General features: G+C 34.4%; 1 protein-coding gene across 4 annotated transcripts in view; it reads left to right on the forward strand.

The window, feature by feature from the left end:
- The window catches only part of ROCK1 (Rho associated coiled-coil containing protein kinase 1), a 166,048-nt gene that overhangs the window by 38,109 nt on the left and 109,801 nt on the right, over positions 1 to 18,138 (forward strand). For all 4 annotated transcript variants that reach the window (XM_090285751.1, XM_090285753.1, XM_090285752.1 and 1 more), the window contains 2 exons: positions 15,845 to 15,945; positions 16,487 to 16,624. In XM_090285751.1, the coding sequence (XP_090141877.1) occupies positions 15,845 to 15,945; positions 16,487 to 16,624 (239 nt within the window). The remainder of the gene's footprint in view (positions 1 to 15,844; positions 15,946 to 16,486; positions 16,625 to 18,138) is intronic.

Here is an 18,138-nt window from a genome sequence, read left to right on the forward strand (position 1 = left end):
GGCTGTGAATGGCCATATTATATGTGAGTACATATCCAGGGATAAATGCAAAAGAGTAGCATTAATCTATAAAAATTGTGTTAGCCCAAAAGCCAATGATAATCCAAGACTTGTGAAAAATTCTGAAGAAACAAAAGTAATTTTGCCCCTCTAGGCCTTCCCTTTTGGAGCTATGGGTTCAAGATATATGAGAAAATGATAAATTCAGTACATGGGACCATATATTGTTGAATTATTTTTTGAATGTCCAGTCACTAAAGACATGAGAATAAGACTTTTTCTTTGAAACTGTAGTTCTTACAATCTTATGGAGGGACATACACACAGAAGAAGCAAATAGTAACTTACATAAACCTTTATAATTGTAGAAGTTTGTAGAGAATGTAATGATACATAGCTTCAGAAAGTAACATGTGAGTTGAGTCTTAAAGGATGGGTTAGATTTCTCAGTTGAGGAAGAACAATTGAGGCAAAGAGGAAACAGCATTTGTTAAGTTACAGAGCCATCAAAAGTATGATATCTTTGAGGAGCCAGGAGTTTGGTATAAATTGAACTTGTTTTATAATTAGGAGGAACGGGTAAGGAGGACAGATGGCAGAAGAGTCTGAAATGGCAGGTTGGGCCTTTCGGGTAAATGGATTAGATTTTTTTTAAAAAGGATTACATTGTGTCTTGTTATTTTTTGTTGTTTGTTTGGTTTTTTTTTTTCGTGAGTTTTAAAAATAAAGGAATTGAAGTTCAGGGAAAGAGAAGAAATTTTAGAACTTAAAATTAGTCTATACCCCCAGATCTAGGTAGATTACAACCTGGAATATTGAATTAACATGCTCATGTGATTTGGAGAAAAGGGAGCTACCATAAAATTAAAGATAAATAACCAAAGAAAAGGCAGATAAATGTAGATTTCTGATCTGGGGCAGTCTTCAACAGAGGCTTGAACTTTTTATTTGTTTACTACTACAGCTACTCTTGTTCAGGCTTCATTATCTCCACTTGAATGATTACAGTAAATCTGTCTGGTCTCACTCAGTGCATCTACTTTTGCTCACTTACAGTTAGTTATACACATTGCTACCAGAGGATTATTTTTAATTGAAAATTTGAGTCACATCTCAATCCCAGCTTTTTTGATTTTCCTAATGTGGTACTGTATGACCCTTCAAATTACATTCTTTTCTGTACTACTATCCTCGTGGGTTATTTTTTTTAGCTAAATTTTATGTAAATTTTTTATTATTATTTTATTGTTTATGCTATTACAGGTGTCCCCACTTTTTCCCCCTCTGCCCACCTTCACCCAGTCCTTTCCCCTCCCTCAAGGCAATCCCCACCACACTGTTGTCCATGTCCGTGGGTCATGCATATATATGTGTTCTTTTTGGTTCCTACTATTTGAATTTTCTTACATCTCAGGCACACAAGGTACATTTATTTCCTGGAAAGCACCTTGATACCTTTTCCACAGACTTTTTAGATGTTTTCCTTTTCTAGAATTCCTTTGAATCCCAACCAGCTTAAAGGAGTCGTCCTTTAAATTTCAAAAAAGCTTTTGCTTTAGCTTCCTAACGTTTAGACTGTCAGATGTCCTGCTGCTGGGTATGGGCTTTCATGGCATCTGTGCACTTACCACAGTTAGATTGTAGTTATTTGATTGTTACATTTTGCTTCTCCCTCCCTCATCACCAGATTGTGTCATCAGAGCAGGGTACTTGTATTTTTACTTTCAAGCCTGACTGAATATTAGGTACTCCTTAAATATTTGTTAAATGCATTTGAGGTCAAATGCTGACTGGTTAGAGATTATATAAAAAGTATTTCTTTGTTGATAGAGTTTGGACATGGTTACTGGTTTTTAAAAATTATTCTTGATTACTACATATTTCAGATGTATTGATAATAATATACCAGATATCTGTGTACCGATCATCACAATTAAACTAATATTTAACATTTTGCACTATTTGCTTCTGGTCTTTTGTTTAACATAAATGTTAAATTACAATCTAGGTCTTGGACCTCATGTCGTCCTCTTCCAGAGGTAACCAACCACTAGCCTAGAGTTGATATATTTAGTTACTGTTTCTTAAACATTCTCAGAATAGTGATTTCTGTTCCACCATATAGAATCATCACATCAAAAACAAGCGTACAAATAAATCAACAAACAAGCCACACATGACAAGAAGAAAATAAGTTCAGTTGCGATATAGAAAATAAAGTTTTTCCAAAAGTTTATATTTCATTATTGTAAAGGGTAAATCATTGTATCACTGTATAAAGGAGTAAATTACATGTATCATTGTAAAAAGGTTGTATCTAAAGTTCTTATTTATCTTTCGAAGTAATTATATTTGGTAACCAGCCATAATATTCCATAATATGGAGTTAAACCTTTTTGCTAATCGTTACCTTCTTAAATTTCTTCCAAAAATGCAATTTCATAGATTACACACATCTAATTATTTATATCTAAACAGGCAGTTTGTTCCTATTTTCCCCCATTTTCAATTGTTAATATGTCATTTCTCTGGCATGCTTCAAAACATAAAATATGTAATTTTTATCCATACTTTTTATATTTGTAAAATCATGATGCTTTTCTGTCTATTGAATGAGTATTATGATAGTTGAATGTTAGTGTTATCTTTAAATTTGCTGTTCATTAGTTGGAGGTTAAAATCAATAAATTTAATAATTTTAGTAATTATCTTATATTTTAAAAGCTATGAATAAATAAGTAATTTTCAGTTCCGCATGTTCTACTGATATCAACGAGCCTGTTGTTCATCCAAGGAAGTAAAAACAACTTGACTGTGTTTGCCTTAGCTCTTTGTGACATTGCACAAAAGGTACATATTGCTCAATAGAAAAGGGAAAACTTTTTTCTCATATTAAATTAAGGTATAATAATAATTTAAACAAAACATCAAAAGTTTTTATGGTTTATCCTAAGGGTATCTAATTACATTTATGAAATCATGTACTCTAATATTGAGGATGAATACTGCATTATCTGTAGTAAAATTAAAGAGGGTTTTCATGTACTTTGAATATAATTTTAGTTGTAGTTAGAAGTCTACACTTGTTGAGGAATTATAAGGAGCAAAAGTTCTGAAAACAAAGTTTATATATTATCTTTAATACAGCGTTGATTTCTACATTTAAAACGGATAAGTTTCGTGAGTGGAGGAGGATATAGAGTATATTGATCATGCATTATAATGAGTATACAATTCTATTTTGAAGCTTCTCAACTGATGAAAAAAATTAAAACTACTATTTGGTAATGTCATTAAAACTCCTTTCTTCACAACTAAGTATTAAGGTACATATAATTCTGCATTAATGTGGGTTATATCCAGCCAGAAAGCTTTGAAATGTAGTAGGGTTTTGGCATGTTTGATCTTTGGTTATTAAATCTATAAATGACTTGCATAGTTTGGTAACTTTAGTTGAATGTATTTACATTTTGTGGAGGCAGGACTGTAGTCACGATATTGTATTTGGGGATTATTTCTTTAAACTGGATTTTGAAGTTAAAGAAAAATAGTACTTTCTTGAAGGACACGAGACCAATATATCATCAGAGAGAGTCTAGAAGCACATCTTTTATTATATAAAAATTTGACATAAGCTTAAAATGGCACTTATGTCATTGGGGGAAAAGTAGATTATTCAGTAATTTGTATTGAGACAATTGGATATTCATATGAGAAGAAAATGAAATCCTCTGTAACATATATAAATGTAAAGACATAAAGTACTAGATGAAATAATAGGTATTGTTTTTATAGTCTTCAAGTAGGAAATGCCTTTTTTTTAAGCAGGATACCAGGGCTAGAAACTAAAGGAAACATTGAAAGAGTTTGGCATATTAAAACTATATAAAGAAAAACAAAGAACACCGATAAACTGCGAAAAATTACAACATACTTAACAGAATTATATCCCTATTATATGAAGAGATCCTTCCAGTCAATAAAAATGTGAAATATTTAAAAATGGGCAAAATAAATGAATATATAGTATAAAAGAGAAAAAATAAAAATGACCAATGAGCATTTGACACTTGAACAAATGCATTAATATTTTAAGAAATATGGGTTAAAATGAGAAAAAGATGCCACCCCTACCTCCACCTCATTCTGAATCAGAAAGATAAAAAAGAATAATATCTAGGATTGGTAAAAACGCAGTCATTTTGGACACCAGTTGGACAGTATATTTCAAAACTAATAATGTTCATGAGCATAACCTAATACTTAAAGAAATGTATCCTGCAAAAAGCCCTACAAATATACAGGAATGTTCATTATAGCAAATATGTATTGTTAGAGCAAAACATTAAAAATATATGAATCAATAGAATTCAGTCAGCTACGCAGTGTGTTTAGTGACAAGCAATCTCAAAATATCTTTTATGTCAAGTATGTGTAGAAACACATTTTTAAAAATGAATACATATATTTCATTGAATGAATAATTTTAAAAACGTTCTATAATAGTTGACACTTGGATTTCTTCTGGTTTTTCACTATTATAGGTAAGGCTGTGATGAATATTCTTGTACATACAACTTGGTATATTTGCTTTTTTCTTTCTTTGGAGTGAATTCTAGCAATTCTGAGTCAAAAGTTGTATCTAGCTTACATTTATATAATAAATAAATAAATAATATATATATATATATATATATATATATATATATATATATATATATATATATATATCTCCAAAATACAGTTTTATACCACAAGGTGAAATAGAAGTCAGAATTTTAGCTCTGACCAGTGTGGCTCAGTGGGTTGGGTGTTGTCCCATGAAGCAAAAGGTTGCTGGTTCATTTCCTGGTCAGGGCATGTTCCTAAATTGCGGGCTTGCTGCTAGAGGCAGCTGATCCATGTTTCTCTTACACAGCCATGTTTTTCCCCCTCTTTTATCATCCCTACCCCTCTCAAAAAAAATAAATTAAAAAAATATTTTTAAAAAAGTCAGAATTTTAAATTGGAGTCAAAACTGAATGTATTATGCAGTATGACCTAGGATATTACAAAGTTTAGAAAAGTTATTCAAATAAAGTATCACTTAATCGGGTAGATTTTTAAAATGAACTGTTAAATATCCTCTTTATTTACTTTTTACATATTTTGTAATAAATTTACAGAAGTTACAAAAATAATACAGAGATTCCTGTATGCCCTACAGTCATCTTTCCCTAATGTTACCATCTCTTATAAGTATGGTACATTGACAAGACTGAGAAATTAAAATTGGTATATTACTAGTAACTGCCTACTTAAATATCAGTTTCATCTTTTTCTTTTCTTCTTCTTCTTTTTTTTTTTTCTGGTTCCAGAATTCAATCTAGAATACTGCATTATATTTAGTTGCCATTTCTTCTCAGTCTTCTCTAGTCTGTGAAAGTTTTTCCATCTTTCCTGTTTTTTATGACCTTGACAGTTTTGAAAGTTTGATTTGTTTTGATGTTTTCCAGTAATTAGACTGGGGTTATGGGTTATGGGGATGAATTAGTACCACAGAGATGAAGTATACTTCTCATCACATTATATCTGGGATATGAGCTATCATGATTTATCAATGATAAAGTTAACCTATATCAAATGGTGTAAGATAGTGTTTACCAGGCCTCTCTCTGTTTTATTTTATTTTTATTTATTTTTATTTTTTTTACTATTTTCCCTTTCCATACTCTAGTACTTGGAATTTGGTCCCTACTCCAGCCCACACTCAAGGGAATGGGGATCAATAAGCCCCACTTCTAGATTCAAAAAGCTACATATTTTCTGTCACAGAGCAAAAGTTTTTGATTTTGATGTCTAATTTATCGATTATTTCTATTGAGGATTCTGCTTCTGGTGTCGTATGTAAAAACCATTGTCAAACCCAATTTTAACTATAAAATTCACCCATTTAAAGTATATAATTCATTGCTTTTTGTGTATTTAGTGTTGTGCAACCATTACCATAATCACTTTTAGAACGTTTCATCACCTCAAAAAGAAACCCCATACCCATTAGCAGTCATTCCCCATTTCTCCCCAAGCTTCCCAGCCCTAGGTAGTGAGTAACGTATTTTGTCTGTGCTGATTTGCCAATACAGTAATTTCCTGTAGGTGGAATCCTATAATATGTGGTCTTTTGTGACTGGCTTTTTGGACTTAGCATGATGTTTTCAAGGTTTATCTTTGTTGTAGCTTGTACTTCGTGTTTTTTAATTGTCAAATAACATTCTATTTTATGTGTGTGTCAACATTTTGTTTTGTTAATATTCATCAGTTGACAAACATTTGTATTGTTTTTATTTTTTGACTATTATGAATAATACTGTTATGAACATTTGTGTTCAAGGTTTTGTGTGGATATGTGTTTTCATTTCATTCCACATCTAGGTATGATGTGATACCCAGATAATTCTGGTTTAACATTATATATTTGATAATGCTGTTCAACATTTTGAGAAACCCAAGATTGATTTTTACATATATATTTTTATTATTTTGGAGTAGATGTTTGTGGCTTCTCTATTGTTCCTGAGTAGATAAGAGCTGGATGTAATTGATTGTCTCCATTTGTACAATATGTTATTGAATGTTTTTAATATTTTAGTAAGTATCATTGAACTCACACATACATTAGGGACATAACCATGAATGAAGTATAGTCTTCATTATTGAGGAAATGGGAACTACAGTCTAATGGAAGAAACATAAACAACTTCAGTCCAGATTGACAGATAAAATCTAGGGAAATAGTGGTGTCCTAGAGGAGGAAGTCATCCCATCTGCTTAAGGAGATCAGGAATGGCTGAGGAGAAGATACAGGATTAGATCTTGTATTATATAGTAACTTGGTCAAATAAAGTGAGGCAAGTCATTTTAGGCTGGTGATCAACATCTGCAAAGGCATGGAGATGTGAAGCAGTACAGCTGTGTGGGCAATTGCAAGTAACTGGGCATTGCTAGAGCATTCTTGGGGAGAGTATCTAGAAATAAAGGACTGAATCAGACAGTAACAAGATCTAAAAGCCTTTTTATGATATGTTGAAGAGTTTGGATTTTTTTTTGCTTCCTCAAACAGGGTGTGTGTGTGTATGTGTGTGTGTGTGTGTACGTACACACCATACACTGATGACACATGTTCCTGAAACTTGAATTTTATTTGAAGATTTGGGCATAAAAATTTTTTTGCATTAAAAAAATACATTTTTATCGATAAATATCACATTGTAAATTTTCCAGATAAATAATAGATTATTTTAGAGCTTGTATGGGCTGCTTTGACTACTCTAAAAGTATGCAAGGTATGCTGGATTTCTTTAGGCAAAGAATGGTAGTATTTTGGTCAACCAGTGTATTCTGCATAATTTTATTACCATATTTTATCTATTTTGATATTTTAAAAATCTTTTTCTTTTTAAAAATTGAGATGTGTCTTACAATCTAAAGCGATACCTACAACAACAGTGCATTTTATAATCTAAAATCTTAGCATAGGCAGAATACATCTCTTCTTCATTAGAAAGCAAAGAGTCATAGAAAACTTGAAACATACAGAAAGTGTGAGGAATAAAATAATCTGTAATCCCACCACACTCAGAGATGACTACAGTTGAATATAAGGGGAAAAAAGGAGTCAAGAATGCCCTCTAGGTTTTTGCCCCAAGCAAAATTGATCCATCAGCTGAAATGTGGGATCATGAATAGAGAGAACATCTCTTTGATTTTAGACATTAAATTTGCGGTGTTACCCAAGTAGATACATTTTGTAAGCAATTGAATATATAAATCTGAAATTTAAGAGAGAGGTCTGGTCTAGAGTAAATATTTTGGAGTTGTTGACCTGCAGATGGTTTTTAAAGCCCATGAAAGAAATGAGTGTAGATAGAGGAGAAAACACTATTGAAGACTGAGCCTTGAGATGCTCCATTGTTAAGAAATCTAGGAGACGGGAAAGAACCAGCAAAGGCAACGAAGAGGTAACCATTGAGGTTGAAAAATATACTCAGTATTATTGGAAGAATGTGTTATCCAGGAAGTAAAGAAAAGTTAAGAACCAGGAGAAAATGATCAAACTGTGTCAAAAACTGCTGATAGATCAAGATGAGGACTGACAATGGTCATTGGCTTAGCAAATGGTGGTCCTTGTGGCTTTGACAAGCAATTTTGGTTGGAAGGTAATGGCCAAAGCCCACGCAGGGTTGATTAAAGGCAAATATAGGAACAAAGAGTATATATAATCTTTGAAGAATTTTGTTTTAGTGGAGTTGAGTAATGGAGCAGTAGTTATTGAGAGAAATGGAATCAAGATGTTTAAGATGGGAATGAAAACAGCATGACAAGATCCATTTAGAGGACTTCCAGCCGAGATGGAGGCCTAGACAGACACGCTGTGTCTCCCTCCACAACTAAGAAGGAATACAGCTACCTCAGAACTAGAGACAACCAGAAGTTCCTGAAAATCGAGCTGCAAGGAAGTTCAACAGACAAAGACATAAAGAAGAAATACTTATCCAGACAGGTAGGAAGGGCGGAGTCGGGGTAGAAAGGACGCGGTGTGGTGGTGGCAGAAGCAGCAGGCTGGTGGAAAGCACAGTCACATATTTTAAAAAGAAGGGAGGGACACCTGGGGAGTGCTCCCAGCACCACACTAGACTATGTAGTTCACAGTCCCAGTGCCAGGGAAAATAAAGCCTCATTGCTTCTGAATTTGCAAACCAGTCAGGTTTGGGGCAGAGAAAGAAATTGCCAGTCTCTCAGGAAAGTCCCCTTGTTTAAAGGGCCCTCAGGGTCCAAGAATGTCCACAGACCCACCCACTTGGGAATGATGGCCAGAACAACAGCTTCTGAGGCACCAGTCCGATACGGAAGTGGGAGAAGTGCCTGGAAAAGAGGTGAGTGCTGAGCAAGTGGCATTGTTCCCTCTCAGAGCCCCTCCCCTGCGTGTGCACATAGCGCCACAGCGTGGTGAAATGGGTCACCCTGTACTGATGAATACCTAAGGCTCTGCCCCATACAACGTAACAGGTGCGACAGATCTACCTAAGACACAGAGGCAAAAAAACACAGGAGCCTGTAAAGATGAGGAGACAGAGAAGTATGGCTCAAAAGAGGGAACAGATCAAGGTTCCAGTGGGAGAACTAAGCGACGAGGAGATAGTCAACCTAACAAATGAGGAGATAGCCAACGTAACAGATGTAGAGTTCAAAACACTGGTGATAAAGATGCTCACAGACTTGACATCTGTCACACTTAAGTATGGCAAACACATACGGGAAGAAGTGAAGGCTATGCTAATGAAATGAAGGAAAATCCACACAAAGCCAGTGGTGAAGGGAAGGGAACCGGGTTTCAAATCAATGATTTGGATTAAAAGGAAGAAAAAAACAGTCAACCTCTACAGAATGAGGAAACAAGAATTGAAAAAACCGAGGAGAGGCGTAGGAACCTCTGGGACAACTTCAAACATGCCAACATCCAAATCAGGGGGTGCCAGAAAAAGAAGAGAAACAGCAAGAAATTGAAAGCTTATGTGAAAAAATAATGAAGGAAAACTCCCCAATTTGGTGAAGGAAATAGACATACAAGTCCAGGAAGCACAGAGAGTTCCAAACAAGCTAGACCCAAAGGGGACCACACCAAGACACATAATAATTAAAATGCCAAAGTTTCAAGATAAAGAGAGAATCTTAAAAGCAACAAGAAAAAAACAGAGTTACCTACAAAGGGGTGCCTATAAGACTGTCAGCTGATTTCTCAAAAGAAACTTTGCAGGCAAGAAGGGACTGGCAAGAAGTATTTAATGTGATGAAAAGCAAGGACCTGCAACAAAATTACTGTATCCAGCAAAGCTATCATTTAGAATGGAAGGGCAGATAAAGTGTTTCCCAAACAAGGTAAAGCTAAAAGAGTTCATCATCACCAAGCCCTTATTATATGAATGTTAAAAGGACTTATTTAAGAAAAGAAGATCAAAACTATGAGCATTAAAATGACAAACTTAAAACTATCAACCACTGAATCTAAAAAATTAAAACAAACTAAGCAAACAACCAGAATAGGAACAGAATCATAGGTATGGGATCATTCAGAGGGTATTCAGCTGGAAGGGGGAAGGGGGAGAAATGGGGAAATGATACAGGGATTAAGAAGCATAATTGGTTGGTACAAAATAGGGGGAAGTTAAGAATAATATAGGAAAGGGTAAAGCCAAAGAACTTATATGCACGACCCATGGACATGAACTAAGAAGGGGTGTGATTGCGGGAGGGAAGAAGGGTACTGGGAAGAAGAGAGCAAAGGGAAAAGAAATTGGGACAACTGTAACAACATAATCAATAAAATATGCAAAAGAAAAAATCTATTTAGAAAGGGGAAGACTTGATGATACAGGAGAAAGAGGTGAATAGCTAGAACAATGGTCTTGAACTAGTGGAAAATGATGACATTATTGGTGGAGGAGTTGATGTAAGATAGCAGTATTCTCCTCTAGTAAAAGGTGAAGCAACCAAATATATGAGTGCACATGCTGCTGGTTGAAAAAAATGGTACATAGTATCACCAGTGGACCATGGTGCCCTCATAGAGGAGCTGCATCTTCATTAAAGCAGAGGATGGCAAACTGTGGCCCACAGGTGAGAATGATAGTAATTCTGTGCCAGTATTCTTCTGATAGTTCCATTTGTTTTGGGGTAGTAGCCAACAAGGTCATTAGCTATGACTATCAGTGGGAGGACAGTGGGAGATCTGTGTGAGGTTTGAGAAGAAAGTGGGAAATACGGTCTCTAGCAGAGTCGGAGAGTGAACAGACTAGGGAAATACATGTTTACCAAGCAGTATTAAGGGCCAGAAGTTAAAGGTATTGAGAACCCAGGTTATTAGAAATATCATCTATGGGTATATTAAAATATTTAAGTATTAGAATATTGAAGAAATCAATAAACAGGAATTAAAATTATCTAACAATGAGATGTGGTGATTTAAGGGTCAATAGATGACAGCAACTATCAGAGGTAGTGGGAGATAACAACCTAATAAAATGAAAATCAAAGCTGGCAAATTTAGAATGGGAGTATAGAGATGGCAGTGGAGTTCACCTTTCTTAGGGCCAGTGGCATGAGGCATACGTGAGGGTAAAAGTCACCACTGGAAGGCTGCAGGGAAAATGGTGCCCTCAGAGGGGAGCTGGGTTTCCATTAAAGCAATGGTTGGCAAACTACAGCCAACAGGACAAATCTGGCCCACCACCTGCTCTTATATTTTTAAATAATTGATAAAAAGTCAAAAGAATAATACTGAAAATTACATGAAATTTTTATTTCAGTGTCTATAAATAAAGTTTTATTTGGACATAGCTATGCTTATTCTTTTATCTGTTGTCTGTGACTGCTTTTGTGCTATGTCTCTGTTGAGTAGTTGTGACAGAAATCATACATGGTATAGGTGTTGTCATTGCTTCACACTACTACTTGGTACACTGTAAATCACACTGACACAGTTATAACTTGACAGCGTTCCATGTGTGTATCACCATAGCAGAAATTTTCTTTACTCTTTATTGCCAGTGCATACCCATTGTGTCAAATCGGAAAAAAAGAGAAAAAAGGGAAATTGGTTGTCATTTTGAGGCACAGTGGAGTGTGGATTATTTTATCAAGTTAGATGGCAGAGCATTGTGTTCATTATGCATTGACACTATAACTATAAGAATATGATGACTATACATCGACAATACCCGAGTAAACATTCACAATAATATTCCCAACTCCAGAAAAGCAACAGTCAAAAATATAGAAAATTCAAAATGCAATATCTCATCACAGCAGGATTTTCTTCACAAAAATTAAAAAGGAATATGAGGCTGCAACCTTACGTAAATTTTTTTAAATTATTTATTTATTTTTGTTTATTTTCTTTTTAGAGAGAGAGGAAAGGAGAAAGAGAGGGATAGAAACATCACTGTGTGGTTGCCTCTAATGCGCCCCCAACTGGGGACCTGACGTGCAACCCTAGTTATGTGCCCTGACTGGGAATCAAACCACCGACACTTGGCTCGCGGGCCGATGCTCAGCTCAATCCACTGAGCCACAGCAGCCAGGTCATAAGTTTTTGCGTGTCTTATTTGTTAGCCAAGTGGGAAAGCTATTCACTGATGGTGAGTGTTTGCAGCACCAAAACAAATGTGTAAAGAGAAAAACTTGCTTAAGACTGTTAGCTTCTGTTGAATACTACTCAGCCATTAAAAAGAAGAAAATTTTACTCTTTGTGACAGCATGGATGGACCTGGAGAAGATTATGCTAAGTGAAATAAACCAGTCAGAGAGAGACAGATACCATATGATTTTACTCATATCATATGTGGAATCTAATGAACAAACTGAACTAACAAGCAACATAGAGACAGACTCATAGATAGAGAACAGGCTGACAGCTCTGGTGGTAGGGGGTTTAAGGGATGAAGAGATTGAGGAAAAAGGATCCATGGACATGGGCAACAGTGTGATGATTGTGTTGGGGAGGGGGGAATAAAGGGGATAAATGGTAGTGGGAGAAAATGCAATGGAAAAGTACAATAAAGATTAAATTTTAAAAATCCTTTTTAAAAAAGACTGTTAGCGCTCTGGCTGGTGTAGCTCAGTGGATTGAGCTCTTGAGCCCTGGCCTGCGAACCAAAGGGTCGCAGGTTCAATTCCCAGACAGGGCACATTCCTGGGTTGCAAGCCAGGTCCCCAGTTGGGGGCACGCGAGAGGCAACCAATAGATATATCTCTCGCACATTGATATTTCTCTCCCTCTTTCTCTCTCCCTTCTCCTCTAAAAATATAAAATAAAATCTTAAAAAAAAAAAAAAGACAGCATTTTGGCAAGGACAGTTGCTCAAAGAAGTGAGGACATTGGGAGCAGCGTCAAGTCAATTAAAAAACAAGACAATTTTGATTAATTTTTCTTGACTCTTGTTTATTTCAGAAGTCAATACTGACTTGAAATGACTGAAGAATTATCCTCAATGTATAGTTTTCAAGGAACAAGTACAGGCAAGAATATTTTTAAAGAAGTTGAGAAAACACTCAACTTGAAGTGGAGTGTGCTAAGATGTGTTAACAAGTTAAATGTGTTAAATATGTATAGTGCAGAAAAAGGCTTAGTTGGACAAACTAACAACGCTTTTGAAAACAAGGTGTTTAAAGCCTACAGTTATTTATGGTAAATATTTGAATCTATCCTGTGCCGTTGAACTACAGTGTCAGTGGTAAACGTTATTCATTCTCATGGACTGAAGCATCATCACCTCTAAAATTTTGTCAGAAATTGAAGCTGAACTTCCCAATTATCTTAGCGTACAGCAGTATGATGACTTAGTGGTGATAATTTTTATTGTGATTTTTTTAAAGTTAAGAACTATTGTGGATTAAATTGTCCCCTAACCCAATTTATATGCTAAAGTCTTAACCCCACTATGACTATATTTGGAGATAGGCTAATAAGGAGGAAATTAAAGTTAAATGAGGTCAGAAGGATAAGGCTCTGATAAGATAGAATTAGTGTCCTTAACCTGTGTGTACGCAGAAAGCCACTGGCTGCCCAACAAGCCAAGAAGAGAGGCCCCATCAGAAACTGGAAGGGTTGGCCCCCTAATTTTGGACTTCTATCCTCTAACATTGTTAAAAAATTAATGTCTGTTGTTTAAGCCACACAGTCAATGGTATTTTGTATGGAACTATGAGCTGACTAAGACAAGAACCAAAACAAAGGTTTTTCTGAAAAAGAAGAACCACTCTTAGCTGTCATTGAATTTTTATTGAACACTGATTGACTTTGGAAATAACTTATTGCTCCAGACTTGATAATGTTTCTCAATGAAGTCAACTTAAAAGGCAAAATAACACTTTTATGTAAAATTTAAATGTAATAAAGTCATTTTGACAACTAATATTGTTTGAATAAGAAGTAATATCAAGCTGCTTCGTAAAACATTTCTTGTGCTGTCAAAAATTAAAACAGGAAGCAAGATCTCCATTCCCACATAAATTTGCAGCAGATATATTTTCCGAGATCAAACTATAGAATTTATAGTCTATTTATGGCTCTAAACCTCATATCACCAGAGCCAGGGAGCCTTTCTCAACCTTGCAGGCTATTACATAATACATCATTTGGTTCAGGCCTTTCTTTTATCTGTTTTCCATATTGAGGTGCTTTCAACTTCATTGTGAAAAAAATATTTTTTAAAATTATTTATTTATTTGTTTGTTTATTTATTTTTGAGAGAGGGGAAAGGAGAAAGAGGGGGAGAAAAACATCACCGTGTGGTTGCCTCTTACTTGCGCCCCCAACTGGGGACCTGATGAGCAACCTAGTCATGTGCCCTGACTGGGAATCAAACCAGCGACACTTGGCTCGCAGGCCGACGCTCAATCCACTGAGCTACATACAGCAGCCAGGGCTTGTGAAAAATACTTTTGATGGTTAAATAATAATTTTATAACTACTAGCCTACAGGTAAAGTTCTAGCTCCTTAACCAGATTGGGTTTCTCCAGGCTCCTGCTAATCCTTACCATGAACTTGATACTCCAGCAATACAGAACTTCTTGTATACAGTTCCTCTGTGCCTTCCTTGTGTTGCCCATCTGCCTGGAGTAGTTTCTCTTTTCTTCTCCCCAACCTGGCTAACTGCTACTCTTCATATTAGACTCATTTGAGGTGTCATCTCCAGAAAGCCTTTTTAGCCACCTCCTTCCCAGGCAGGGTTGGATTAGGTGTCTTCTTTAGTACTCAACAAATTATGCTTATCTCCCTTATTGTTTGGAGTGTTTTGTTTTTTGTTTTAATTTTTTTTTCTGTTTTATTTGCTAGAGTTTGAACTTCTTAAGAACTACACTTTAGAATATATCCACAGTGATTACTATAGAGCCTGTATGGTAGACACAAATATTTGTGTAATAAATTAATTATCATCTAAATCATCCTGGTGCATCTTGCAGTAGATATGTACCCTAAAATTAAATGTACTTATGTTATCTCTGTGTGAAAATTTGCTCTGTGTTGCATGTGTTTATTGGTCATGAACACCAACACTTGGGTTGAAATGTGTGTTTAATAAGAAAGACAGTATTATATGCAGGTTTTATTAGGAACTAGGACTTAAGTTTAATAGCTATTTTGTACAACTCTGAAATGTGAAGCTTTTCCATGTAATCTCATGCCAGTGTTGACCCATGTGGATTAAAATAGTCCTATTTTAATCTATGACCAAATTTGGAATTAGAATATCTGTCCAGTGGGGATTTGTAAATTATTGTAGTTTGTAGCATGACAGGTTTATATAAATAATTGCAGTGATTCCCACTGTTTTAATTTAAAATCTAAGTTCAAATAGGTAAATGTAGTGATACAAGTATGTGATTCTTTAGCATATTTGCCTTTGCTGTCTTAAATTTTTATCTTTTTTAAAGGATCATTAAAACTGACTTGATGGAAAGAAATTTTTATTTCATTAAAATGTTTACTCATAGTCCCTCACTTCAAATCTGATGTGTACTTAAAATACCAGTAGTTAATAAACTAATTATTCTTAGTGTGTGTTTATAGTATATTTGTCAGATTTTAATGGAAACATTTCAACAGAGTGAAGTCATTTCAGAATTTATTTAAAACAATTCTTTGTACATTGAACCTTTCTCTGTTTTGTAATGTTACATTTTACTATATATTAAGTAATTCTCAATGAATTTCTTTGTTTCATTGTGTTTCTCAAGAAGATAAATGTGAAATAAGCAGTGTTATAATGCTTTAGTGATTTAAAATGAACTTTTCTTTTCATACAGATAAAGACACAATAAATAAAATCAGAGATTTACGAATGAAAGCTGAAGATTATGAAGTAGTGAAGGTGATTGGTAGAGGTGCATTTGGAGAAGTTCAATTGGTAGGTTATTTTAATAAGGTTGAAAAACAATAACTTTTTAAAATTAAAAATTCACCTGTAGTCTTAACATGTTATTTAGGAAAACATCATTTTTATAAAATAGGTGCTTTAATTGCTCTAGATATTCTGCCTAAGGATATGAAAGCTTAGGGTCAAATTAAGTAGTATGAAATATTTTCCTCACCTGTTTATGGGTAGAGGAAAGTTTTCAAGCATTATAAGAGAAACCTTTACTCTTAATATTAGACTATCTAAGTTTTATAAATAGGAAGCAGCATGCATCTCAGGATGGAGGTGGGACTGGTGTACTGTAATACAGAAAATAAAGATTTTTTTCTAACATGACTTTGCTTCTGCTAATTAAAGCTTTGGTTTATTTAATTGGGATAAATCCACAAAAGAGAAGGAAAAATACCTTAGAAGAATAATGTTAAATTTAGCAAGTTGTTAAAATTATTTATCAAATAGTTCTAGGAAACTTTGAGCTTTAAATTTAAATGTTAATGCAAAAGTTCATTATTTTTCATTTTCTATTTTAAAGGTAAGGCATAAATCCACCAGGAAAGTATATGCTATGAAGCTTCTCAGTAAATTTGAGATGATTAAGAGATCTGATTCTGCTTTTTTCTGGGAAGAAAGGGACATCATGGCTTTTGCTAACAGTCCTTGGGTTGTTCAGGTATGATATTGCTACTGTTTCATTTTTACTATACTAGTTTGTAACTAAACATATTTGAGAAGTTTAGTTTGTTTTCCAAAACAGTAATAGAGAATTCTTTGAAATTACAGAATTGTCTAATATACCATGATTTTTAAAATCATAAAATTTAATTTTATTGAATCATCTCCAGGAGGAAAGTAAGGGCAGAGCAAAATAATTATGTTTCTATAGAATTTAAATATTAGAAATTTTAAATAATATGCTTTGATTTGGTGAAAGTCATATATAATTATACTCTTAAGTAGATATTTATGTTTAATATTGAAGTTTAAGTTTATTTTCCAAATATGAGATATTTATTTAACTGTATTCGTCTATTTGTCTCTCTCATTTTGTGGAGAGGAAGAAATGGAAAAAATGAGGGGGAAAGTGAGTTAAGCTAGATCTCCAAATACTATTATGTTAGCTTTAGGCTATTTTGTGGAAAGAAGAGTCAGTAGTTGCAGGTCCTAGACTTGTCTTGACTGCCCTAGCCCTATCTATGAAGCTGTGGCCAAGTTACTTACATCTCTGGGCCTCAATTTACTTGCTTCAAAATGTGAAAGTTGGCTTTGATTCATTATTTTAAACTGTGTAGATACTCAGCTGAAGTCTCAGAAGGACAAGCAGAAATTTTGGGTAGGTTATAATTCTGGGTTTTCTGTTTCAGCCTCAACTATAGCAGGTGCATTTTTTTTTTATCTGTCATATATTGGGGTCCTTATGTAAGATTTCATATGGGGGAAGTAAGGTCTTCTGGTTTTAAAAAAGAAAAACTATTGGACTAGACCATTTCTAAATTCCTAACATGTATTTTGGGATTTATTTATTTACAGTACGTAATGACACATATCCTAACTAAGTATACTAGTAATTGGGATAAAAAGCGTATATAAAATGTTGAAGAGTCACATAATGAGACATTTATACTTGAATGTCTGCTCTCTTTTTATTAGCTGTGTATATCTTGGTTTCCTGGGCTCAATATTATATGACATTTTGGGCCAGATAATCCTTTATTTTTGTGGGCTCTTCTGTGCATTATAGAATTTTTATCAACATCCTGGCTTCTACCCAGGTAATGCCAGTAACAGCCCTCCCTACTCCCCCATAACAGTTCTAATAACAAAAAATGTGTTCAGATATGATTATTTCCGTGAGTTGGGGAGCAGGGAGAGAGAATTGTAACCTCAGATTTGGAACCACTGATAGAGAAAAAGCCCAGTGTTTTGTAGAGAGTTAAGACATATGATATAATTGTTACTTTTTGGGTTAAATTTATAATTTATATACTTAAAGCTTTGTTTTTCTTGATACATTGTCTGTAAATAAACTGCCACCACTATGAACAATGTTTAACTATGGTGCCCAATTGTATATCTGAGATAGCCATGAGATGTCATTCCCCCAAATATATTTTTGATTAAAATAACCAGATCTGTAACTGGAGTCATTAAACACTTGAAAAAGGAAGCATAAGAAGACTTTTTAAA

This window comes from Furipterus horrens, unplaced genomic scaffold (assembly GCF_987537825.1).
Source record: "Furipterus horrens unplaced genomic scaffold, mFurHor1.1.pri manual_scaffold_8, whole genome shotgun sequence".
NCBI classification, from domain to species: domain Eukaryota; kingdom Metazoa; phylum Chordata; class Mammalia; order Chiroptera; family Furipteridae; genus Furipterus; species Furipterus horrens.